At 42.2% G+C, this 27,213-nt stretch overlaps 1 protein-coding gene across 2 annotated transcripts; it reads left to right on the top strand.

The window, feature by feature from the left end:
- Positions 1-1,175: 1,175 nt before the first annotated feature.
- On the top strand, positions 1,176-26,353 carry KRT23 (keratin 23). Of its 2 annotated transcripts, none has more exons than XM_061589297.1 (8): positions 1,176-1,999; positions 9,460-9,542; positions 11,438-11,594; positions 17,976-18,152; positions 20,270-20,395; positions 22,813-23,033; positions 23,955-23,983; positions 25,994-26,353. In XM_061589297.1, the coding sequence occupies exons 1-8, from the start codon at positions 1,586-1,588 to the stop codon at positions 26,092-26,094; spliced, it is 1,308 nt and encodes a 435-aa protein (XP_061445281.1). In that variant the 5' UTR covers positions 1,176-1,585; the 3' UTR covers positions 26,095-26,353. The 2 variants fall into 2 exon arrangements, with proteins under 2 accessions (XP_061445281.1, XP_061445282.1); XM_061589298.1 differs by having other exon boundaries at positions 1,182-1,999; positions 17,976-18,137.
- The last annotated feature ends 860 nt before the right edge of the window (positions 26,354-27,213 follow it).

The following is a 27,213-nucleotide window of genomic DNA, read 5'->3' on the forward strand; positions in this document are numbered from 1 at the left end:
CGGGTTATAAATCTAATAAATAAATAATAAATAATACTTTATGAGTGCTATCACATCTCCCTTCAGTCTTCTCTTCTCAGGGCTAAACATGCCCAATTCTTTCAGTCTCTCCTCACAGAGCTTTGTTTCCAGTCCCCTGGAACTTGAGTATCCATAACTGCAAGGACCTACAACTACAGGGTGGCTTGCTACCCATCCATCATTTGTATTCGGCACCTGTCACCTCCCCGGTAACCTCAGACATGCACAGGGAGCATGAGAGAAAGGCAGGGACATATTATATTTGCATAGGAAAGGAGAAAACAAGATGGAGCAGATTTGTTCTCTGCTGCTCATATGAGCCAGCTGGTGTCCTGGCCCACCCTGTTGGATTCAGACTCAGACTCACGGGTGTGTTTTTCTCCATTTTGTTTAATGTGAAATCTCAGCTTAGAGCGTTTCATAGATCAGCTTACAGATTATACAGGTCTCTGTGTCTCTGCAGAGCATAACTAGGCACGACTATTCAACCTAAGACATTGTCACAGCAATTAGACAAGCCCCTTGAGACTTGGAGCAGGCCAAAATGCTAGGAGAATTTTTCTAACAATGAGCACTGTTCAACAGTGGAACAAACTCAACAGTGGAACAGAAGTAGTACATTAAAATGCATTATATTCGGGAAATTGCTTACAAAAATGTAAACTTGCATATAAGATTGCGTATATTAGGAGAAATATGCACTAAAACACTAAGAAATTTTCACGAGGACTTCAAAAAAAATACAAGCCAATGTGGAGAACTGAACTTAAGACTAGAAAACTGAAAAACAGAAAGAAGCCAAAAAGGACAGAGTATTCCATCCCTAGAGAGATTGCAGTTGACAAAGATCTCCTGAATTGGTCTAAAGAACTTTTTTTTGTTCCTAAAAGGTTTATATAACCTTCTGTTTTTAAAAGGATTTATAATAGCTTGATAAGTATATATTGTGCTTTGGGGAATTGTGAGTTGTTAAAAAATGCCAAACACAAACATGCACGTTATAAAAGATCATTTAAAAAGGAGCACAAAGGGTTTGTCCCTCAAAGCAAGACGCAGGAAGCCTAGCCCCTTTTCTGGCCTTTGGTGTTGTGTGTGTGATTCAGGCAGTTTTTCTTGCTACTGCAAACAGGTAAACATAACACATTGAGCCAAGGGATTGAAAGAAACCTGAAGCAGACGCTTGGGCTCTTTCAGCTCGGCTCCACCCCTCCCTTGAGTGGCCACACCTCATTGATATAATGCAAAAAGCAACATAAAAAGGAAGAGAGGGAGAGAAAGGGAGGGAGGAAGAAATGAAGAGAACCCTTGGTATGTTGCCGTCGTTCCAAAGAATGACAATCATATTTGCAGGCTAATCAGGGTTTCAGAATTGACCAAGAGGAAGCGCATGTTTTGTGATGACACAGTCCTTGTTGGCATAGTTGTTTAACGTGAGGGAACTCCCACAGGGAAAGGCTTAAAAGCACTTAAGGAGGGCTGAGACGCTTCTCAGACGGTGCCAGGAAATCAAGAGAGAGAGAGAGAGAAAGTTTTTGTGTACATTCAGTCCCTAACAGACGTCAAGATGAGCTCCGGCCAAGGCCTCTACCACTTTTCTTCTGGGTCTCTCAGGGGTGCTGCGGGATGCAGCTTTGCACATGTTGGAGAGCCCTACAGAGCTGCCAGCTTGCATGGAGGAAGTAGCGGTGTGCATCTCCCCATGTCCTTTGGAAGACCCATCTGGATGGCTTCTGATGCAGGGGAAAATTGGGGAGGCTTTGGTGGGAGCCAGGGGGACCTCCTCATGGGGAGGAACGAGAAGCAGGCCATGCAGGAGCTAAATGACCGCCTGGCTGCCTACCTGGAGAAGGTGCGCTCTTTGGAGGAGGCCAACACTCAGCTGGAAGGCTGCATCCGGGAGTGGCACAAGAAGAAATCTCATGGCATCAAGCATGACTTCAAGGATTATGAGCAAAACATCTCAGACATGCATGAGCGGGTAAGTTAGAGGAGATGCAGATTGTTTTACCTTCCTCTCCAGGGGGAATTCATGTACTCATTTAGCTCAGCAGTATAAATCCTTGAAAGACTACCCCAAATGACCGCTTCTGACAGATGTTATGTATATGAAATGTCCTCAAGGAAAGGTGTGGACTCAGAGGGTAGGAAAGGGTGAAGAGTCAGGGGAGGTATCCCTGAAATTAATTTTTTAAAACATGCAGACACACTGAAGCAAATTCTCTTACCTACAATGTTGCTTGGGGGAAAAAAAATCATATTTACATTTTCTTAATTCAACATTTTTATCACATCCCAGTTATTGATGCTGCAGAATGTAGAGACTGAAGAACACAAAATATTAAATTTGGCATGTTAATGCTTATCACTATTTTTTGGATGTTGTATTAATAATTCAATTTTTTTATTATACAAGCTTTTATTATATTATACAAGCTTCTCTAAAACTGTGGGTTTGAGGGGGGTTGATATTCACCATTTAAGATTTAAATGATGCACTGCATTTTCAATATGCATGAAACATGATTTGAATTCTAAACCAAGAAGAGAATGTGCTAGTTTGCTCTTACTTCTAATATACCAAAATTAAAATGATGCCAGCTATTTCTATATACTATATTATACTATACCATACTATTACTGTTTCTATATTTCTGTGTATAGATCTCATGCATATATTTTAAAGCATAATTTTGTATGATCTACTTGTGTGCTGAAGAGCACAGTTGGTTGAAATATTAGTTTTAGGAGTGAATTGTAAATTCCTGCCAAATACCCATTTAGTAGGATTGTCTTTGAGCAAGGTAAATGGATGACACACTCTGACAAAATATGGCTATGGGACAAGCCACCCAATGGATGCAACACATTCAATGATATCCAACTGATATAATGAATATATGCATTTAAATCAATGCAAAAAGGCAATTTAAGTCCATTGATTTCAGTAGGGTTACTCTAAGTATGACTTATTTATTTAATTAATTAAAAGCATGTACAAACCTCTTGATTTAAAAAAAAATAAAGCTCTAAGCAGTAGATATAAAAACAAACAACAGCATTAAAACAAAAATTCATCAAACTAATTAAACAGTAGTATAATAAAAGCATATTAAAACAAATCCATAGGGACTCCAGAGGAATCAAACATATAGGGACATATGAAGCTGCCTTATCCTTAGTCAGACCCTTGGGCCATCTAGCTCAGTGTTGTCTACACTGACTGGCAGCAGCTCTCCAGGGTTTCAGACCAGAGTTTATTCCAGCCCTAACCAGGGATTAGACCCTGAGACTTTCTGCATACAAAGCAGATGCTCTACCACTGAGCTATGGCTCTTGCTCACATAGAAGAGGGTCTGATTTTAAGAGTCAGGGAAAGCCTTGGCAAAAAGATATGACTTCACATGATGTCTGAAGCAGTAGATGGTTACTGCTTCACACATGGCAAACTTAGTTGGATATCATTCAGTACGCTGAACGTGATCTTGAGCAGCAAATAGCTGAGATATGGGAAGTCTCTCTTTATGTTAGCAAGTAGAGTAGCCAACACTGCTGAGGAAAATTAATTCACTAGTTATCGTCATTAGTAAAGATATCCCTGCTTTACAGTCCGCAACTCATTCATCCCCTTGCATTAGCCAAGTTCTCAGGAACAGTAGGCAGAGATAATCCTGAGTCTGGACTATACCACTTCAGAATGGTGGCAGGGGCTCTCCTAACTGAATGCTCTTCCGTTAAAAAAAGAAAGCTCATAGAAAGTTCTGAGATGTCTGAGTGAATGCTTTCCACCCAAGCCATCTCTGTGACATTCTAGCTTTCTAATCATAAGCATCTTGGAGGGGTGCATTCCATCAGATAAGCCCCCAGCTACAGTCTAAAGTAATACCATCCAGACACAGGTTAACTATCTCTTCTGCTACATGTGATAACTAAGCTGCTGTCATAGGAAGGTAGAGATGGGTGAATCTGTCCATTTTGGGTTCTCATTTTTCAATCTTAAGTTCAGTTCTTCACATTTTCACATCAGTTTGCAATCAGGAACATTCAACAGCATTTTCATGTAAATTTCTCATAAATTTTTGTACAGTCGGGCCCCGCTTACCGGCGCTCCGCTTACTGGCGTTCCGCTAATGCGGCGGCTTTCCTCCCCTCTTTTAAAGCCGATTTTGCTGCTTTTGCAGCATTTTCGTGCGACGCACCCCATTAAAGTCAACGGAGTTCCACTTTACGGCAATTTCCGCTTTACGGCGGGGGTCCGGAACAGAACCCGCCGTATAAGCGGGGCCCTTCTGTATGCAATTTTTCCTAACAGACACATGTTTGCAAATCAAATTTTCCCTAATATTTACATTTCCCCACATTTTTGTATGGGATTCTCACCAATATATGCATTGTTAGGCACATTTTATCTTAGTTTATGCATTTTTGTACACATTATTTGGCTGGAGAACTGCATTGCAAAATTTAGGGAAGTGCAAATTTTGAAACATGGCCACATTTTGATTCACATATTGTTCCAGAAAATGAAAAATGAGTGGATTTGTCTTTAAATGTGAACTGAATCAAATTTCTCTCCCAACTTTAATAATTTACCTATATAACACAGAGGGAACCAAACCTGGTATATAGTAACTCCACAATACTTTTTGGTCTATTCTCTTGTCACCGTTATTTGTTCCAGAGCTGCTTCTAAGAGCTGTTTCTGTTATATCATTTCACTACTTATAAATATGTATAGAAAAAAGGCCAAAAAACTGCTGGAGGCATGGATTGGATGAACTGCTGTGGAGAGTTCAGAAAGGCTGCAAGACACATGCCTCTTAGCATGCTTGACTCATTCAGCGCTAAAGATGTAGCCATATCCCAGCTATATGTGTCGTTCCATACTACAAGTTAGGAAACATAACATCAGAACTGGCCAATTTGGCCTGACCTATAAAGTGTAAACCTTGGTCTATGAGTACACAGTGGACAATCAGACAGGAAAATGGGCCAATGTCTCCATGAAGAAGTGGGATGTTAATTGGGACCCACAATAAAGCCCATTTAACTAGGCAATAAACCCTGTGACTAATCACATTAATTACTTTTAACTTCACACTGCCATATAAGGCAAGAAGGCAGGCTTTTCACAATGTTGTGGTTTAGGTTATGAAGAGCATTCTGGTTCGGAGTGAAGTATCTCCCTTAACCTTTGTAAGAGGTTTTCACAAAGAGCTCTGTAAAATGGCATCGAGTGGCACTACTCCAGAGGTTAGACATATATGCAAGCTGTGGTTCCATTGGAGCAGGACTTTGGGTCAGATGATCAGGGTCCCACTCAGCAGAAAGAGCAAGAAGTCCTGGTTTACCTCATAAGTAAGTGAAGTAATACATATTACCATCTCAAAAGCAGCCCCCTGTAAGATCACAGTCAAGATGCTTCATGGGAAATGTAGGAAGTCATTCATAAATGATGATGATGATACCTAACTGTACCGCTGTATGTAAGGTAATGCTGGCCTATGTGGGATTCAAATGTTGTTGGACTACAACTTCCATCATTCATGACTATTGGCCATGTTGGCTGGGGCTGATGGGAGTTGTGGTCCAACATTATCTGAAGGGCGCCATGCTGACTACTCCGGAGCAAGAAGCCTGAACTTGGCAAACATGAAGTTCTCTTGAGCTTACAGATCTCCTCAGCATTTCTCCAACCAGGCTTAGAGTGAAAACACAAAACACATATGAGATCAAGGAAACTTACTGGTTCACGACAGAGTTCTATGAATATGGGTTCTACATTGTTGATATGTTTTATCTTACTGTGAAGGTCTTCATCTCCCCATATGCTCATGGGGATGTCCTTTTCCTGTGGAGCATCATGGATAAGTTCAACAAAAGCCAGACATATTGCAGGATATAATCTCAATAGCACCCATCACACCACCACCTAGTTTTCTTTTGGCGTGACTCTAAATGAGTTTTGTTCAACATTCTCTGCTGTATATGTGTGTTCTCCTGTAACATATGGCTTTGCCCTCTTGCTCAAATTTATCTGGAGATATTTGCTGTGCAGACTCTTTATTTATGGCACTCTCTGTGTTGTATACATGGAGGGAAGGAGAGGAAGAAGCCAACAGGTAGATTAGATAGTCCTTTGATACAATAGTAGTTGGTATGTCATTGTGATTTTCAGCCACACAAAGATTTTGTATGCAACTTTTAGGGTAAGTGACTTTGCCCAATACAATCTGTTATATAGGATGCCTTCAGAATCCTGAGCAGAACTTTTTTTATGGCCCATCAAATTGGGAACTATGAAAATACAGGTCATTAATTCCAAGGCTTCAACCACTGCCTTTTACCTGTTCTACAGTTCAACAACCACACACCTTAGAACTTGGAATGAAAAGTGTGTTAATTGTATTTCTGAACTAGCCTTTCAGGCCTTTTTCATTGCACCTTCCAGCAACACCTGAGGTGTACTCTGCGTGCCCAGGAATGTTCCATCTCACTGTTAATGAATACATTAACAACATGGATCCTCCTGGTTCTGTGATACTAGTGAGGTCTTTCAAGAAAAGGCTGGAGAGGCTACCTGAAGGACAGATTCTGGGTATCTCAAGTTCCTACCCAAAAATTATATTAAATATTATATTATAAAAATTATATTAAAAAACAGTATTTTGCAGAGAGCGACCCTGCAACTAAGGATGAGGGAGAAATTCAGTTCGGTTCACATTTTAATGTGAACGTATATAATTTGCACTCCTCTAAACAATGAGTGAAGTGAAAGTAAGGATATTCCTTATGTAAAGGAATATCACAGTAGCTTTTCAAACTTCCCAGAGCACTTTGAACACTGATATATCTCATGGAACATCTCTGACAGCAGTAGGGATGGGATCCATTGGCCAGTGAAGGTTTGAAAGCATTCTGTCAACCTAACAGGCAGGTATCTGTTGGAGTTCATTCTTTGTCCACTAGCTACTGCTTTTACTGATCCATTTTCCCTCATAAAAATATTGGTATTAATATTGATATTTTTAAAGGAAATATCAATAAAATTATCATTCTTAATATCAGTATTTTAGAGGCAGATTTTTTTTTTAAAATACAGTTTTCAAAAATAGCCATGGAAAAGCAAATTAATTTGGCACCCAGTCCAAACTGGATGGAATTCTAACACACACCTAGACAGCATTCAACAAACAATAGTTTCCCTTACTGGCTGAAGAGGCAAGGTTTTGTCTCTGACCTTTTGTTACCTCTCTGAAACACATAGCACGATGTCAGGGAGACATTTCCTGGTGCTCTCTCCAGCTCTGAGCTTAAAGCTAGGAAGGGGAGGAGAAGAAAACAATTGGCACCCCTCGCAGTTCAAAGCTGGAGAGGGGGCAGAGGCTTTCCAGCCTAGGAGTGCCCCTCAACAGGGGCGTCACTACCGGGGTGCGGAGGGTGCGGACCGCACCCGGGTGACACCCTGAGGGGGGTGACACCCAGAGCTGCCCCTCCCTGCACCGTTGCCCAGCAAAGGAGCTGAGAAGTACTCCGGGTCAGCGCAGCCAACTCCTCCTCGGAGGCGGGCGGGCGGGCGAGATGGAAAGCAGGTGCCCGCTCGCTGGCAGTGAAGCCGGGACGGGCCTTCCACCGCCAGCCTGGAGTGCATGCGCACGCGCGCCGCAGGGCGCACGCCGGAGGTCCACACCCCCCAGCACTCCCGCTAGTGACGCCGCTGCCCCTCAGGCATGGAGTGTCAGTCAGGTGCAGAGGCAAGCCAACATGCCTCCCGCTCCCAGGTCTGAGCTGGGCTTGCCCCGTCTCTGCATCTGATGGGCATTCCTAGTTCCAAGTGCTGAAGCCCACAGCACCTCTACTTCTCCTCACCAGCTCAGAGGCAGAGAAATTGTATGCTTCTGTTCTTGCATCTGGCAAGAACAGGGCCAAAATGAATCCCAGACATCCACTGGGATGGGATTAATTTCCTCTCTCTTCAAGTTTGGAGGAAGCCTCGGACTCATCATCTCACTTGACAGAGCATGGCTCCTCTCTCACAGTGAAGGGGGGCGGCAAATCAATTTATTGTTATTGAACCTTGATCTGTGAGTATGCCTGTTGTAGAGGACTCTAAAGCATATTGTGGGGTGCACATTCAGTTCACATGAGTCACTGTTGGCCCTCACCATCATTTCCCGTGAACAGATAGAGAATGTCTTTTAACACACTCAAAACATCCATCTGTGGCTGAGCATCACAGAGGAAGATCAGTTGTGGTTTGCAAGCTGTCTTTCAGCTGCTGTTATTTTGAACTTCTGACAAGCTTCAAAAGACTCCAGGGTTCCTCTGGAAATGCTTTTAAAATAACTGGTACCTGATATTTGACAGTATATAATGGTTGGCAAGCAATGATGTTTAACATCAGATTGGATTTGGTAGATAACATGCATAAGTATTATTAGCATCTAATAGGATTTGGTAGATAAATAACATGCAAAGGTAATTAGTAGTTGGTAGTTGAAAATTCAGAACTGAAGATAAAATCAAAACGATCCAGAGATGCTGGCTTTTAAGTTAAATATATTGCACTAAAAATGTAAATTTTCTTTTTGAAATGTTGCGTTCAATCATCTGAAGTTCGGAAACATTAGAAAATTTCAAATATTTGCACATGGTAGTTTCAATCTTGTATGAGCATGGGGAAGGTCATACAGAGGTCCCAACCAATCAGGAATCCAGGCTGCAAAAAAACTGAGCAGATCCCAGAACGCCAGGAAACTTATCTCTAACCCTTCTGCTGCTGGGATCATAGAATGATGGATGGTGCCAGCACTTGGCACACTTTTCTTTGAAACATGTGTGATGGTATTCATAGTTTTGCTGGGGAAATATAAATGAATTACCCCCATCTCAGTCCTGTAATGTGCCACAGGGCTGTATGTATTTCCAAATTTAGTGTGCTAAGAATTAAAGCACCACCAACTAAAGATGGAAGGGAAATTTGGTTCTGTTTGCACTTTAATGCAAATTTAGATAATTTGCACTTCCTGAAACAATATGTGAACTGAAATGCAGCCTTCAGAATTCTCACTTTTCCAAATTTTGGAATGCAGTTCTCCATTTTAAAATGTTTACAAAAATGCATATATTTAGGAAGAAGTGTGCATAAAAATGTACGCTTTAGTGGAAAATAACACATAAAAAGCCATCATATTAGAGAAACTGCTTGCAAAAATATACACATTACATGCTAAATGTATAAACTAAAATCTGACCAATATTTTTGAAGACATTTTTTGTTGAAAACTGATGCATAAATTTGATGAGCTTGCATTTTAGACTGAAAAAGTAACAAAATGAGAGAAATGGGAATTGACAGATTTATATATCACTAACACCAGATCATGAGCTTTTCATTCTATGTTTTCAATTAGATTAATTCCTAATCTTTGTTATTTACAGATTGAGACTGGGCGAGTTACCAATGCAACCATCGTTCTAAAGATTGACAATGCTAAAATGGCAACTGAGGACTTCAGGCTCAAGTAAGTGCTTCTTTGAATGCTTCTTGGAAACAGAAATGGGTAAAGGACAGCCTGGTAGCTTTGGGCAATAAAATTGACCTATTGCCCAAGTATATCACCGGTTTTAAGCCTGGCTAAAATATCACCATTAGAGTCACACCATTTATTGTATCCTACTTACTAGGTCATTCCCAGGGTCAGTGGTCGGCAACTATGCTGGCCAGTAGCCCAATCTAGAATAGACAGTGGGGTTGAAGGGATACTTTTCACCCTCCCTCTTACTCCTTTGTGGCTGCCAGCATTGATGTACCTGGTTAAGACTGAAAGCTCCAGGTTGCCTTTTCTGGAGAGTAGAGGAGACCTCAGGAATTACCTAGATGACAGAACTTGTTTACTTTCCATCTTCCTTCCCTCCTGAAGCTAGTTATATTGAGCTAAAGGTCAAACTAACCTCTGATCCATAGATTGGTGCTATTGTGGCTACTAGCTACAATAGCTATGCTGTTCCTCCATGGTGGGAGGCAGCATGCTTCTGAATACCAGTTGCTGTAAACCGCAGGAGGAGAAGTCCTGCTTGTGGGCTTCCCATAGGCATCGCCTTAGCGACTGTGAGAGCAGCATGTGGGAATAGGTGGGCCTTTGGCCTGATCCAGCAGGACTCTTCTTATGTCTTTAAGAGGTTACATTCAGGATGAAACTAGACATGTGTTTATTCAGTGCATACTTACCCATTTACAGAAAAGGTACGGGTAGAGAGGTCTACTTTTCCTCTCCAAATGAGTGTGCATGGAAAGAAAGAGAAAGCTGCCTCTTTCCCACCTAGGGATGGGTGAGAAATTCCATTTCATCTGTGTTCACAGTTGAATTTATCAAATCTGCAGTTCCAGAAACAACATGAGAACTGAAATACTTTGAAATTCATATTTATCAGAATTTTGTGCTGCAGTTTTCCAACTAAGCAATGCTTGCAAAAATGCATGTATTAGAGAAAAGTGTGCATAAAAATGAATATATTAGTGAAAATAATACACACAAATGCATTGCATTTGGAGAAATTGCTTGCAAAAATGTGTACTGAAGTACAAGCTGCATACAAGACTATATTTAATGGAAGAAATTCCTGCTAAAATGCTGGAGAATTTCATCAGGATTCTTTTTAAAAAAACTTTAAACTGCAGCAGAAATGTGGAGAACTGAATTTAAGATTGGAAAAAGGAGAAACGGAGAGAACCGAAATTGACAGACCCTTCCATCCCTATTCCCACCTTACCTTACTCTGCTAGTTGAAGCTGTTTCCCCTCTCCAGCGTCACTCACTTCCAATATGATAGCTGGGCTGTGGAAAAACAACTTAAAACCACTGAAGGGAAATGCCATTTGCTCTTGGGTGCAGTTTTTTCTTTGTAGGTGTGCATGAGTGACCTGGCCCCTCACACCTGCAATTTGCATAAGGGGGGGAGTTTCCATTTGCTCCAGTAGAAACTCCCCCTCCCTTGCCCATGCAGATTGCAGACCTGGGAAAGGGAAGTGATAGAACCTCCAGAAGCATTTCAATCCAGATCAGAGCCCCTGCACTGGCTGTTCCTGTGGGATAAATCATGCCCTCAAGGGCATATGACGTGATGGTTAATGTCACTCGTATCTTGGGCCCAGTTTTGTTGCATGCGAAGTACTAATAGAAAATTCAAGAGCTGGTCAGTTCTCTATGTAATTAACGTACTGCGCTTCACTAAAAGTTGAGAATGCTCTCAAGTGGAAGATTGGTCCATTGTGTATTTCCAAGCTATGTTTTTATGATAGGAGGGTGGGATCTGGAAAAGGCAAAGGACTAGGCTGGGAAAAATCCTAAAAGCTGTACATTCAAACCTCACGTGAGCTTGCTATCTCAACTGTACCACTTTTTGCTCCTTGGCTAAGATATGAGGCAGAGAAGGCTATCCGGCAAAGCGTGCAGGATGATGTTGAGAACATTCGCAAGGAACTTGACAACATGACAATCATAATAACTGACCTGGAAATGGAGATTGAAGCTCTCAGAGAAGATCACATCCTCAAGAAGAAAGAACATGAGGAGGTAGGATAAACTTCCAGATTTGCTAAAATAAAGTGCATTAAGTTGACTGTCATGGATTTCAGTGAACCCTTAACGCTTTTCTAAAGAACTAATCCTCCAATCAAATCCTCTTCAACTTATCCTCTGTTTGAAAATTGAGGTTTTGATAAGTCATATCATATTTAGTTTGACTTTGTTTGGACCTTGTATACATAAGCAACAATTATCAATGCACTGTTATGTACACAGAAAGCCAGTTGTTTTCATTGCATTTTATAATCATGTTATCTTTTACATTGTTGTGATGGGGAAGGGCTGTGGCTCAGTGGTGGAACATCTGCTTTGTACGCACAAGGTCCCAGGTTCTCCAGGTAGGGCTGGGAGGGACTCCCTGTGTGAAACCCTAGAGCGCTGCTGCCAGTCAGCGTAGATAAAATTGAGCTAGATGGACTATTGGGCTGACAATACAAGGCAGCTTCTATGTTCCTGTGATCTGCTCCAGGGCAGGATGTAAATTTTATAAACAAACACATTTCTGTCCCAAGTCAACCTACTGGCATGGGTTGGTCCTACTCTATCCATATTACACTCCATAAGGAGCAATCCTGTGTTCCTTGAGAGGGCAGCTGAAGGGCTAGAGGATGCGGCAGATTTTCCTCTCCTGCAGGCAGGCACAGAGGGAGGTTCGCAGGAGGAAGCTTCCCTGGTGTTGTGGGGAAAAGCTTTGCCACTGTTGATCTTCTGCTGGTGATGCCTGTAGGTGGTGAGTCCAGAAACAGGGCATGGTGGAGCACATTAGGGGACACTGAAGATCCAGAGGATCCTAAGTCCCCATATTCCTCCAACATGCCCCCGAGAAGGGAAAACATTATGACAGCCCTGGAGCTGGTGTAGTTATTTTCCCTCTCGTTGATGTCAATGGTAGGGGATTTTTTTTAAAAAAATGGAGGAGAGAATGGGGGGGGGGAAGCTTCTAGCTTGACCAGAGGGAGCTGGCAGGGCTTAAGAAGCCGTGGTTTTCCTGCCATAGAATCTCCCCCTGCCCACTTTAGGATTCCTCTGTTAATGTATGAAGTATCTATTAGTGGCTCATGAACCCCCAACATTTTATCCTAAAGCTGCACTCATAAGCCCTGTGGTGTAGTTGTCCAGCATCTTGGGGGATCTTAGACCCCTTAATTTTTCTGAAGCAGTGTCCCAGCCAGGTCTCTATGTCGCCAGTGACCTACAAGCCAATCAGCATGACAGGGGAGTGTGTTAGCCACTGAGAAGAATTTTCTAACAGGCTTCTTTGGAGCCAATCAGAGTAAAAGACGTGAGTCAGGGACCAAGAAGACTCTTTTCAGCAGCTAACACACTCTCCTTTCATGCTAATTGGCTCATATGGACGTCCATCTGGTACTGTGGGAGAAGGCACATGCGGGAAGGACTAGAGAGTGTGGAGATGACAACGGAGAACAAGTGAACAAGTGAGGGGACGTGACTGTGAGGGGCCATGGCGTGTAGGGACCCTGCACTTCTGATTTTGCCACTACACTACTACATAATCCACTGAATAATTCTCAGTGGAGCACCTGGGATGATGCTGATGTTAGTTTGAGGGAATCCAGTCAACAAACATTGCTTTTCCTTGTTGGGACCAAAAAAAGTGCCACTGCAGTTTTGGGGATTGGTCTTATTAAGCCATTTCAAATGCAATCGGGTCAGAAACGACCCAAAAAATGTTTGCCTCAATCTCCAAGAAGCAGAACCACTTACCTTTGTAAAACTCTTTAACCACAGCTGAGCAAACAATCTCTGTTAAAAACTGACACTCTGGACTTTCACCCTGCTGATATGGTCTGGCACAGCACTCCTTTAGTACAGCGCCTTGCTATTCACTGGCACTACATCACCAGTTTTACCCATACTCAGATGCAGAGTTGTACCACAGTTAGTGATCGTGGGCTGCATTTAGCGCAAACTGTTTGTGGGGTGAGGATGGAACCTGTTTTGCATAAAACTCAGATTGTTATAATTTTTATTCCATTTTAACTGTCAGGCATTTGGGTAATTTAAAAACATTTATAGCCTGCTCTTCCAAAACTATAATAAAAATGCAATCAAGATATAATTAAACACTAAACACCATTAAATCATATGAACAGTGGTAAAAACAGTGGTCACAGGATATGGTCTTAGGGCACATGGGACCACCACCTTGCTTATGCCAGGTAGGTCTGGGTCTGGTCAGTGCCTGGATGGGAGACTGCCTGGGAGATACATGTATGCTGCCTTGGGTTCTATGATGAAAGAAAGGCAGGATATAAATGTAATAAATAAATAAATCATAAAAACACATCGACTAACATCAGTAACAACTGAAGTCCTTCCGAAAAGTCCATCAAGGGAAGGGGCGAGGGAGATCTCTCTGGGCAGGGAATTCCAAAGTCTAGATGCAGCCACTGAAAATACCATCTCCTAGTCAATTGTGATTTTGGACCTCTCTTGGTGATCTTAATATTTGGACAGGTTCAGATTAGAGAAGGTGCATCTGGTCCCAAACAGTATATAGGTTTAAAGGTGATGACCCACACTTTGAATTGGACCTGAAAAGCAACTGAGAGCCGGTGCAGCTGTTTCAACAATGGTGTAACATACTTCCAATATCCAGCTCCAGTTTATAGCCTAGCTGCCGCATTTTGAGGAAGGTGACATTTCCAAGCCCTCTTCAGGGGCAGCTTCACATAAAGCCCATCACAGTTGTCAAGACGTGATATGACTAAGGCCAGTTTCACGACAACCAGGCCTCCAGCAGTGGGCATCATTGGTGCAGTAGCCTAAGCTGGGCAAAAGCATCTCTGGTCACGGCTATCAGCTGGGTACCTGAGGCCAAGGTCCAGAAACACTGCCAGACTACCTTGACCCAATTCAGTAGAGCACACACATATACACAGGGGCATGGCTATCCCATAATCAATTGAGAGTAAGACAGCACAGGGGATTCTGTGCATTTCAGAAATATTCTCTAGCTAGCAATTAATACTTGGAAGAATGCGTCTCAATGCCCAAAGTTTAGATCTGTCTTCAATATCCTTTTAACACTGGATGCTCAGGAACTATTACTTAATTTTCTCATGGTAACCAGGAAGGGGGGATAACTTAATTCAGTTCTTATTGAAAGATGAACCTACCTAATTCTCATTTCCCAAACCACTGTCAAACCGAAATACAGCTATCAAAATTCACACTTCTCTGAATTTTATATCGCAGTTCTCCAATCCAAAAATACATTACCAAAAAAATATATATTAGGAAGAAGTGTGCACAAAAATGTGTATATTAGCGGTGGCACAATGAATTTAAATTAGAAACAACTGCTTGCAAAAAATCTGTACATTAGGGAAAATGCACATAAAATGCATGCAAGGTTTCATGCAGCCTTTTTTTTTACAAAAACGTTTGCAGCCTGAAGCACAAATAAGGCAAGTTGAATTTAAGATTGGAAAAAATGAGAAACTGAAACAGACAGATTTGTCTATCTCTGGAGGTAACAATATCTAATTTCAGCTGCCAGAGATAAAACCGAACTTTGTTGTAGTGTTAAGAGTTTCTAGTGGTAGATCCCACAGTTAAGTATCAAAGGGGCCACAGTTAAATAAATGCAGAACAAGAGAAATCAGCATGAAATAGTGTCCCATTGGCTGATGTCATTTTGCGCTTAGAAAATCATTTTGGAAAGATGTATGGCAGGTGTCATCTGTAACCAAAGCAATCAGCACAAAGTATTGCAGCTTTCATGCACTCTGAATACTGGCTGGTTTTAACAACATCATCTTGGCTTCCCAAGGGCACTATATGTATGTAAACCACAGGATGAAGGGAACTTTACCAAACCTGTTCGGCCTGTCTAATAATTAGGTTGTTTACATAGTAATTATGTGTTTTCATTCAGCTGCTCCTGTGGTAATTACAAAGAATCTTTATAGCTTTTGCATGGAGACACGGTCATGTATATATACAGTTTTATAAAAGTATTATTACATGAAAAGCACTCAGGTTTAGAAGAGGAAGTCTCCCCCACCTCCCAAAAAAGTTTCAAGTTCTGTTTAAGTAAGGATCCAGGATTTCTAAAGCCCAATTTAATTGTGCTTCAGGCTTTAAATATTCTACAATATGGCCCAGCCCTGGAATTCTTTAAAATACAGAAGTTCATCTACCAGAAGGTCATACACTTGCCATCTGTACTTTATCTCCTATTTTAAACAAGCCCTCCAGATTTTCTTGCACAGGTAATTCCTCAGTGGTAGGTCACATGATTGGTACATAATCCCTGGGCTATTTCAGGCATCTCATTAATGGGCAAGTGTGGATGATCACGTCTCAACTAAATTGCTTATGATGAGCTACCTGTAAGAGAAAGAAATCGTCAACACCTAGGAATGTATTTTAATTGTTCTGGCATTCTGGTTCAAAGTTGTCTTGAGAACTCTGTTAAAGGGCGGGATGTAAGTACTTAAAATAAATCATAAATGATAATCAAGAAGCAACCACCTACAATCACCCTGTCATACAGATCAGCAGAAACAAGAGAATGTGCATTGGCCGTGAAGGATAAGCAAATTAAATTAGAACACTTTGAATTTCTTGTGGAAGAAATAAAAGAGGAATGCTGAAGCTGTGGCTATCCAGATCTTGTTGGGCTACAACATCCGTCATCCCTGACCACTGGTCCCATGCTGGGAGCTGGGGCCCAACAACCTCTGAAGAGCCACAGGTTCCTCATTCCTGAAATACATGAAATTATTTTTTTTAAAAAAATTACGGTGGTGGGAGGGGAGAGCCAAAGGAATAATTAAGGGAGTATTCGTACCCTTAGCTAGGCCCTGACCCAATTTCTCTTCCCTTGGAGCGAAGCTAAGTCAGCTCCTGTTGAAAATACAAATATGGGGAAATCTTGTTTCCTTCAAATGAGATTTAGGGATCCTGTTCTACCAGCGTTGGCCTCCCAGGGCTAAAATCGGTTGTTGGGTTTCTCTCCAGGCTAAGATTCTGGGTTTTCTTAATTACTTTTTAATAGCAAGGTATGTGAGCCAGAGATGCAGGTGTGAGTTATGCTGAACCACTCCAGCTCCACCTCATCTGCTTCTCCTTTGCAACCCAACTGTTTATTTGCTAACCAACAATGGTGCCTCCTCCAAACTTTGCCTTATTTAACTGTATATGAGGAGCCCTTTGGGAAGAAGCTACACCACTCTTAGACTGTGTAGAAGGGCCAGTGCACTGTCGGCACTAAAGCGGAGGAGGAAAGAGTGGCAGGCAGCACAAACAATGGAGACATTTGGGAGGGTACAGTCCCATCACTCCAGTTTGAGAGCTCTCCCTTCCATTAAACTGCACCCCAGTGTGTTCTGTGTGGATACAACTAGATGATCATGCAAACTCTTGGAGAGCAGGAGGGGTTAGAGGAGCACCTCCAGTCAATGGACCACTGGAATATCTTTTAGAGCTTACAAAATCATTTCTACATCTTTGGGTGGGGTGCACGTGGAAAAATCTATAAAGTCCCTGATGGATCCATAACGAGCTTTCCCTCCATGCTCTTCCAAAACCCTCTGAGAAATCTAGGACGCTTGAGATCCTAAAAATACATGGAAGAGTGCAATGCATCAGACTCTTGATAGATCTCAAGCTAGGTGGTTTTGCCAATCCCATTTCTGCTTGCCTTCCAGGTTTATATTCTGTCCATGTCCCCATGTCTTGGTTTTTCCAACTAGCAAAGGACCATGTACAGTGCTTTTCTCCTTGCCAATTGTCCTGAGAGCTTCCCCTAATCCAAGGGACTTTCCCTTATACTGTATGTTCGTTTTTTTGTAGCAAGAACCTGATTTGCAGCTGACAGTATCTCATTCTCACTCCATCACCATGTAATTTTCCAAGTTTGCCATAAGTAGGCATGTTCGGGGCTTGCACATATTCATTTAAATAAACTGGAGGCATGCCTACAGTAGTTATTTTCTCCAAAGGGGGATAAACAGGAAAGGGCTATTGCCTTCATGTCCTGCTTGTCATCTTCCCAGAGGCATCTGGTTGGCCACTGTGAGAAACAGCATGCTGGATTTGATTGGCTTCTGGTCTGATCCAGCAGGGCTCTTCTGAGGTGAAGCTGTATCCTACTTTATTAGATAATAACATTGTTTAGAAAATTTCAGTGAAGAAGAAACTGCTCAGAACAAAGGCAAAGTTCAGATATCAGATTTTACAAACAACAAGAGGGAAGTCGGTTGTCCTTGAAATCATTTTTGCCTCCCACCCAATTATAGAGAATAAATGAATTAATGGAAAATTCAGTACCAAATCCAAACTGGGCAGAATTCTAGTACATCTCTAGCTCACATCCTCCTTTTTTGCCATCTTGTATAGGATATGCAAGCACACGGCTCTTCCAAGGACTTCAAGGTGAATGTGAAGGTGAATGCAACTCCACAAGAAGATCTGGCCAGGATCCTGGCAGGAATAAGAGCAGATTATGAAGCGATTATTGAAAAGAACCGTCAAAGTCTTGATGCCTGGTTCCAGCAACAGGTACCTTTAAAACAAGTGAGACAGATAAAAACTCTTGGGCTAAAAAAGACCATGGGCACTTTTGGAATGTTTAAAAAAGTGTTGTGGGTGTGTGAGCACAAAATGGCTGCTGTGGTGGTATGGCTGGTCATAAAATATTGGAAACCCTCCCCTGTGTGTATGTTCTCTCTCTCTCTCTCTCTCTCTCGTGTGCGTCTGTGTTTTCTTCAACAAAGGAAAAACACACACATATAAAAGCACAGAGGGGGAACACATACAACTCCCATCATTCACCAGTAGTTCAGTTTCTCCATTGAATTGAATAAAGGGGAGGAGTTGCACTTCCAGAAATGACTGGGGAAGGGGAAGCCCTGTTTCTGCAACAGGGGGAAGATCTCCCTCCCACCAGCCATGTTTTGGATGGTGCAGCTTCTCCATCCCCTCTGCAAGTCAGTGGAGACATTGCACCATTGACTTGCAGAGGCCTCAAGAGCATAATAGACACTGTGGCATGGCCTTATTTGGGGATGCTAGGACTACAGTTTTGACATGTTGTTCATCTACAAATTAGGAACTGGCCTCGGGGTACTGTGAGGGCATGCTGCTTTAATCCTATTCCAAGAACTTAGACCATATCAGGGAGTTCTTTCATACCCATTGTCCCTGCAGTCACAGTAAACTCACTTCCAGACAGGCACAGTGCCTGGGTAGGTGTGAATAGTTAAGAAACATCACCTCCTGATCTGAGGTAATGTTGTTACTTGAGTGACTTTTCTAATGCCCACACCTTGAAGGACCAGCTTCAAAGCTAACTTCCTCCTTGTCTGGGCACAAATTGCCAAGTGACAACATGCCAGCCTCCATACCTGATTTATGCTATCTCGAGAAGTGTTATTTTGAAAAACCAACAGAGGTGACATGGAGGGGGTAGAAATCTTCTAGCGCAAGGATGGCTAAACCCTAGGGCAGGGCCTGATCTGCCCCCCATCCCAAGCAAATATTTCTCCTTTGATGGAGGTGGCAAAAAGAGGGGGGGAAATAAAGTAGACATGGCCCAGCCAAATGCCCCATCATGTCAATCATTTGATGAGTGGGTAGGAAGTAGTGTGTATATGTGTATCCTGTCGATGTGTCTGCATGCGAGAGTGTGTGTGCAAGAGTGTGGGGTGGTCACAGCCCCTGAAGGGCTGGCTAATGGTGAATGCAGACTTCAGGCCAAACAGAGTTAGCCACCCCTGCTCTAAGGAAGGCTGTCCGCCAGTTTGATAGTAGGATATATATGCTGATTCTTTTCTAGTAACTTTTTGAAGTCTTAGGGGCAGTTTTACCCAATCACACCAATGCCAAGCCAAGGTAGAGAAGTCAAAATAATGTATAACTGTTGCTTCCCCCCATCATTTATTAGTTTTCCCTCTCTCCATTTTACCAAACTACTTTTTTTTTTAGTTATGAGTTCTAGATTAGTATAATTCTACAAGCTCAGCATAACCCTGTGTACTGAGATGCCAAGCTAGTATTACTGCCCTGAAGAGGAGTGGGTATTGGATGAGGTTGGGAAGGCAACAGACAAGTACGCAATTGGGGTAATAGACCCTCCAGCCTCTGTGTGCCCTCTTTGGTTATCCATCCGCGTGGATTGGGAAAGGGATGGCTGTTTAGGGCAGGGCTGGGGAATCTTTCTCAGCACAAAGGCCACACTCCCTTCTGGGTAACCTTCTAAGGGACACATGCTAGTGATGGGCAGGTCGGCAGCCAGAGGCAAAATTAAACATTACCTTTGTATGGGAGGCTAGTTTCGCAAACACTCACACACCCCTCTATCCTTCATCCAGGCTAGCAAAAGGCATGATCAAAAACACTACTCAAGAAGGGAGCAAAGCAGAGCCAGAGGAGGTGTGGCTGGATAGGGTGTATGGCCTGTGGAGAATCCCGAGGACCAGTCAGAGAGACTTGTAGGGCCGCATTCGGCCCCCAGGCCTGAGGTTGACCACCTCTGGTTTAGAGAAATTAATCTAAGTTCTTTAAGAACTATGATGAAGTTGTTAGTTAGAACTCGCAAGACCCTGTAAAAAGGGTGTGCTCAAAACACACTCAGGTAAGTCTGTTCATGGCAACAAGTACAAACAAAAGACTTATCTGTTTTTGTCCCACAGATTGCAGGTGAATCTCTAGAAGAAAGCCCCAGCCAGGAAGAACTACAAAGCAGCCGGAAAGAAATCACTGAGCTGAATCGCACGCTGCAGACCCTGGAAATCGATCTGCAGACGCAACTAAACAAGGTAACTAAAGACATAGGAAGGCATCATGGCTGGTCCCTTTTCTGACCTCTAATACATTCTTCTATGATTCTTCTCTTTTTTAAAAAATGTGAGCCCATGGCTTATTCGGCCAGTGGAACATAGAGGTGAATGTCAGCAGTATTTGGCTCCAGTCGAGAATGCCAGGTTTGCCTCCAGTTCCTCATGAATGTGCTTGGCTGCGTCATGAATTTATGACATGTCCCTCTGTGCCCTCTCATTAACTTTCTTTTTTCTTTTTAATGATCTGTGGTTATATACAAATAAAGATTGGCTTCCTGGATCAGACCCAGGTCTATCTGGTGAAGGGTGGATAATAAATTTAACAATAGAAACAACTTGGAGAGTTTGTCCTTGTGAAAGTGGCTCAGTTGAAACATTAGTGCATGTTCTTCTATACTGTAATCTTTATAGGGATTGTTGTTGTTGTTGTTAGTAGTAGTAGTAGTAGTAGTATTATAGTTATTAGTTGCTTGTTATCTGAAGGGCCTCAACAAAAATAATTATTCATTTCCTACAACATTTATAAATCATTAACATACATATAACACATTTTTTTTAAAAAAGCAAAAACCAGCCATCCCATAACAGCCACAGGAAACTTTGAAAGCACAACAGTAGAACAATTTGTCCCAATTTATCTCCCCAGTACTTTCTTGGGGAACTCAGATGAATTTTATGTTTCAATCTTAATGGCAGACTTCATCCCTAAGATTACAAATAATATAGCCATGTTCCTTGCTGTAGCCATCAAAACTTGGATATCATATTCACAGCATACATTTAAAGCACATGGCTTCCCCCAAAGAATCCTGGGAACTGTAGTCAGCTACAATTCCCAGCACCCTTAACATACTACTTGATAATCCTATACTGTGCTGTAGGTGATGTTTATGGTGTGTAGACCAAATAAACTAAACTGCTGTTTAAAAGAACAATGGGGAACCTATGGCTCTATAGATATTGGAGTTGAACTTCCATCATCCCCAGCCAGCATGACCAATGACCAGGGACTATGAGAGTTGTAGTCTAACAACATCAGGAAGGCCACAAGTTCCTTGTCCCCAACTCTAACATTTTGTAGACTTCCAGAAGTTCTCAAACGGAACATGAAGGTGTCACTGTTCCTCTGTTTTTCCCCACCACTGGTTACATAGAGGTATACTGCCTTTCAACACAGAAAGTCGTTTAGCTGTTGCAGCTAATGGCCAGTGATAAAATTATACTCCATGAATTTGACTTCTGAAGGTTTAGCTCATAAAATTCTCCAAGCCAAGCATCATCATAGTGGAGAATAAATTGAGAGCAACTGTTTGTATGCAGAAGGTCCTTGGTTCAAGCCCTGGCATCTCCAGGTAGGGTTGGAAGAGACCTCTGCCTAAAGCCTTGGAGAGCCTCTGCCAGTCAGCATAGACAACACTGAGCTAGATGGACCAACAATCAGACTCATTATAAGGCAGCTTCCTGTGTTCAATGTTGCTGTGTTCCACCAGGCTAGCCCACAGGGGGCAAAATTTAAGTGAGAGGGCCAGTGTTCTAACAGCTCTTTGAATGGCAAAGGATCTATATGCATTAATATTTGGGAGGGATCCATATTAAGACTGCAGTCCTAAAGACATTTGCCTGGGAGAAAGTCCCACTGAATTCAATTAATTCTGAGTGGACAGATTTAGGATTGCTGTCTAAATTTATTGCACATAGTTCCCATTTAAATCAATGGGACTTAAGTGCAACTAACTTAGTCTGGGTCCAATCCACTGTAATCATCATCATCATCATCTAGAACAGCTAGCAAAAAAACCCACAAAAGATCAGTTTACAGAGAGAAGTCTCACTGGAAGCACTCCTACCACTGTAGGGCTCATATTCCTCTTTTAACAATTTTGAATTGAATCCATTTTGGTTATTACTGTAAAAAAGGTATTAGTTTCTAAAGAGAGACAGGTTAAGGTTTAAGCCTGCCTGGAAGCTGGGCCCCATGTAACCAGAAACATTGACTCCCCAGTCCTAAATGCATAAAAGCTGGTTAATAATAATCATTGGTGAGGGACAAGGAACTCTGCACATGGTCATAGCTGCTCTTGTCACTATTTTTCACCTATTTCCGTGTTGAATCCTGGGGCAGGGAAGGCTCCTGCCTTGAGCACCCTACATTCTTAAATGAGATGGAGGGGGCAAGGAAAAAGGCAACAGAAGGAGAATGTAGTTATTACTCACCCCCACCCTGCAGCCATATAATATGACAATAGGCATATTAAAGACGTAATACCTACAGCTGCTGCTAGGCAGATGCTGTAATCTACAAATCCTCAAGTAAATAACTGCTTTCTTGGATTTCTCTGTTATCACCATGCATATTTTGCAGAAGATAACATCACTGGAATTTTTTGCACTTTCAGAAGCTTGCCCTCGAAAAAAGCTTGGATGAAACCAAGTCTCACTACGCTTTCCAGCTTCAGAGCATCCAAAACTTAATCTCCAAATGTGAAGAACAGCTCAGCCAGTTTCGCCATGACATCAAGTGTCAAAATAACCAATACAAGGTCCTCCTTGGAATAAAAACCCGCCTGGAGAAGGAGATTTCTACTTATCGCCAGCTTCTGGATGGAAAGCTTGATGGGTGAGGCAAAGTTATTCTGAGACAGGAGGGGGAAAGAGGAAACCTGTACTTGGAATCTATGTATTATGGGTACTTTTTTACGCAGGTGCAGTAGCAAAACTGGGGAATGAACAAGCTTGAAAGCAGGCCTACAATTCCCAGACTGGTTTAACAGTCAGTCCCTCTTCAGAGAACGCTGGGAACTGTAGCTCCTTGAGGGGAATAGAGGTCTCCTGACAACTCTCGGCACCTTTCACAAACTACACTTCCCAGGATTCTTTGGGGAAAGCTATGACTTAATGTGGAATAAATGTATAGTGTGAATGTGACAAAAGTGAAAGTAGTGGAACCTTTTTATGAGGTTCTGGGTGTTTGCGGTATCTGCATCCATATGTTAGTATGGGCAGTAGGGTGGAGGAATGAATATTCAGTACCCATGAATTTGCTGCAAAAGTTCCTTATTAGCTGTGACATACCTCCATGTTACTCCCCTACATATATACATGTGTACACTGTATGCTGAAGCAAATTAAGTGTGAGGCTGGCTTGAGTCACTAGGTAGTGTGCGTGACAAGAGACCCAAAACAGAATCTGCTTTTTTTAAAAAAAAGAAATGCCCACTGTGACCTACATGTCCAATTTATATAACACATAGAAACATGAGGTGCTGCCATCTAGATACAGTATATATGCAAAAATCAAGGCTTTCTGAACTTTTTATTCATGCAGCACTAACTTTTTGGGCTTGAAAACCAACTGTCAATCCAAGACACAGCTTACAAGAAATCCCCTTGGCTTCTTGCATCATGCTGTCTACACAGTGCCCACCTCTAGCACCAGCAGCTGGTGCACTAGTAAGCAACCACCTTAGAAATATAATCAAATATAAATGTGCACTGAGCATATTAATTTATGTTGTCTTTTACTGTTATCATTTCACAGGATGACAGGCTCCAGTTCAAGATCTAGAGGTAAAAGTCTTGATTTTCTTTTGGGTTTTGTTTATGGTTACAGCTGGGTAAAATTGATTTCTATGGGGAAAGCCCATACAAGTATGTGGGCAGCATGCTCATCTTCTAGATCAATGTTCTTCAACCTTGGGTCCCTAGATGTTGTTCAACTACAACTCCCACCATCTACTGCCAGCTTAGCCAATGGTCAGAGATGATAGGAGTTGTAGTCCAGCAATATTTGGGGATCCAAGACTGAAGAACAGTGCTCTAGATGAGGGGTGGGCAGCCTCAGGCCTGAGGACCAAATGCAACCCCCCAAGCCTTCCATGTGGCACTGGATTCTCCCTAGGCCAGGACCTCACATCCATTGCTCCACCTACTTTTGCTTCTGCCACCAGCATGCAGCCCCTGGAACATTCCTTATTTCACTTCAGGGTGAAAAGGGTTCCCAAAGCCTCCTCTGACTAGAACTGAGCATCCTCTGGTTCTGAATATGAGATAGGTGAGCGGGTGTTCTAGCTAGGGATGGGAAAGCTGTATGATTCAATTCACATTTCAAGCTAAAACTATCAAATTTGCACTTTCTGAAATAATATGTGAATCGAAACACAGCCATCCTTCAAATTTTGCACCTATCCAAATTTTGCAATGCAGTTCATCAACCAAACAATGTTTACAAAGATACACATATTAGGGGAAAGTGTGCATAAAAATGAATATATGAGTGAAAATAACATACAAAATACATTATATGATGAGAAATGGCTTGCAAAAATATGTACATTAGTCAAAACTGCCTACAAATTGTGTTTATTAGGAGAAATTCACACAAAAATGCTGGAGAATTTTATGAGGATTTTTTAAAAAATAATTTGCAAATTGCTGCAGAAATGTGGAGAACTGAATTTAAGATAGGGAAAATGGGAAACAGAGAACCAAAATTGACAGAACTTTCCACCTCTAGTTCTAGCCCACTTATGTTACTTTTGTGAGAGAGGTCTCACATTGGCAACATATCCTATTTGAGGAAAAATTCCAGTGTATGTCCTTTGTGGTTGGGTAAACAGACATTAAAGGGGTGAACCTGAAGGGGAGGAAAGACCCCCTCAACCACTCATAAAATGTCATAAGATAAGCAGAAATCACCACCCCACAAAATGGCAGAAAAAGCAGCATCTCTTTCATGAGAAGCAACAGCTTCCAGAAAACTAGAGGGTGGGTTCACAACAGGGGCAGTGTGAAGAATAACACTCCCACAACAACGCAGCACACTGTTCCATATATGGCTTGGCTTGTTCAGTGCCAGAATGTTTATGAGGTAAACGCCATATTTACCTTCTGGGCAAACCTCTGGAGCAGCCTTTCCCAACCAGTGTGCCTCCAGATGTTGTTGGACCACAATTCCCATCTTTCCTGACCATTGGCAATGCTGGCTGAGGCTGATGGGAGTTGTGGTCCAACAACATCTGGAGGCACACTGGTTGGGAAAGGCTGCTCTGGAGGCTACAAGCCAGAGGCAAAGCAAGTCATAGCAATAAATGTACATTTGACTTTTGTACAGTAGGGTAGTTTTTACACATACGTTCACACACACCTCTCTATTCTCCGACCAGGCAAGCAAGAGGTAATAACACATTTCAAGGACACATTCCAGCCTGGCAGAAACTCTTGGGGTGAGAAGCAGAGCCAGTGAAAGGTGTGGCCTGAGGAGAGGGGGTGTGGCTTTGGAAGAATTCCAAGGACCAGATAAGAGAGGCCTGGAGGGCCGCCTTTACCTCTTGGGCCTGAGGTTTCGCACCCCTCTGTTAGATGTCAGCATGTCCTGTCTGCAGATTTTCTAATACAACGCTTAGGAGTGTGCGTACCAATTTCACATTTATCTGACATATGGAACTAGTGTGACAATTTTGATAGTCTGGTTAGGCAGTCACTCAGTCCCAAACATCTTTATCTATATAATCAACCATTATTATAAATCATTGCATAAATAAATCATTGCATAATAATGTGTCCCCACATTTATTCCAGAAGACAGATCCTCCAGCCAAAATCTAACAAAAATCGTGCAGGACAGTGTGGATGGACAGGTGGTTGCCACACATACTGCTGAGATCAAACGACAGATGTAACTTTAGCACTTTGAAGAAAAGAAGCACTTCTATACCGAAAAACCCATGGATGTTCAAGTATCTAATAAAAAGAGTTTGGTTCCTTGTTTGGTACTATACATCACTTTAGGAGCCTTGAATCTGTTTTCATCCTTCTGACATTTACTTGTTGTCACCCAAACAGATTGGAATTTTATTTAATATGAATGTGAATAACTTACTATCTTCTCTAGGCTCCTACTTCTTTAAAGACCACAAGATCAATAAATTTTAAAAGTCATGGAGTTACTGTTGTTCCTGGTAACTGGAGTTTAAGCCTGGCAACCGATCACTGAATAAGCTTGCTGGTCCCAAGAGCTCTTAAAATGTGCACTGCTCTGGTTTGGTTTGGCTTTCAAACAGTTTGGTCTCAAGAAAACGAAGAGAGACAACAACACAGGCTGGTCAATGGTATAGGATTTGCATTAAAAAACTAGAAGGGATTTATCCAAAGAAATATCAGCAGGAAGATAGCCACTAGATGTGTCCCACAAACACTTGGGTTTACTCATGGAAAGCTCCAGTGCACAGAGTGTAACAGCTCTTCCATGCACAAAAAATCTCTTTCTGCGTCTGTTAATAATTGTTTGGAAGGTGTCTTGTCAAAAGTAATGTTTTAAAATAAACTCATATATAAAGTCCCCCTGACTTGTATGAGGCAGCTGCTGAAACCTGATGGAAAATCAGGTCTTCTTAGATTGTTCTTCCCTTGTCTGGTGCCTCATCAGCTGTACCCAGCCTGGCCAGTGGCACTCAGGGATGATGGGAGCCAGAAGTCCAGCAACATCTGGAGGGTACCAGGTTTGGCAAGATTGCAGGGAAAGGCTGTAGTTCAGTGGTAGAGCATCTGCCTTGCACGCCGAAGGTCCCAGATTCAATCTCCAGGTAGGGCTGGGAGAGAAACCTGCCTGAAACTCTGCAGAGCCTCTGCCAGCCAGTGTAGACAATACTAAGCTAGATGGACCAATGGCCCGACTCAGTATAAGGTAGTTTCTTATGTTCCTATGTCTTGGATATAGGTGTAAGAAATGTTCATCTCTGTTTGAAATTGCTGAAATTGGCAGACTGGAGAATTTATGTGAGAACTTTCTCCTGTAACAT

This window comes from Rhineura floridana, chromosome 11, assembly GCF_030035675.1.
Source record: "Rhineura floridana isolate rRhiFlo1 chromosome 11, rRhiFlo1.hap2, whole genome shotgun sequence".
In the NCBI taxonomy this organism is placed as follows: Eukaryota; Metazoa; Chordata; class Lepidosauria; order Squamata; family Rhineuridae; genus Rhineura; species Rhineura floridana.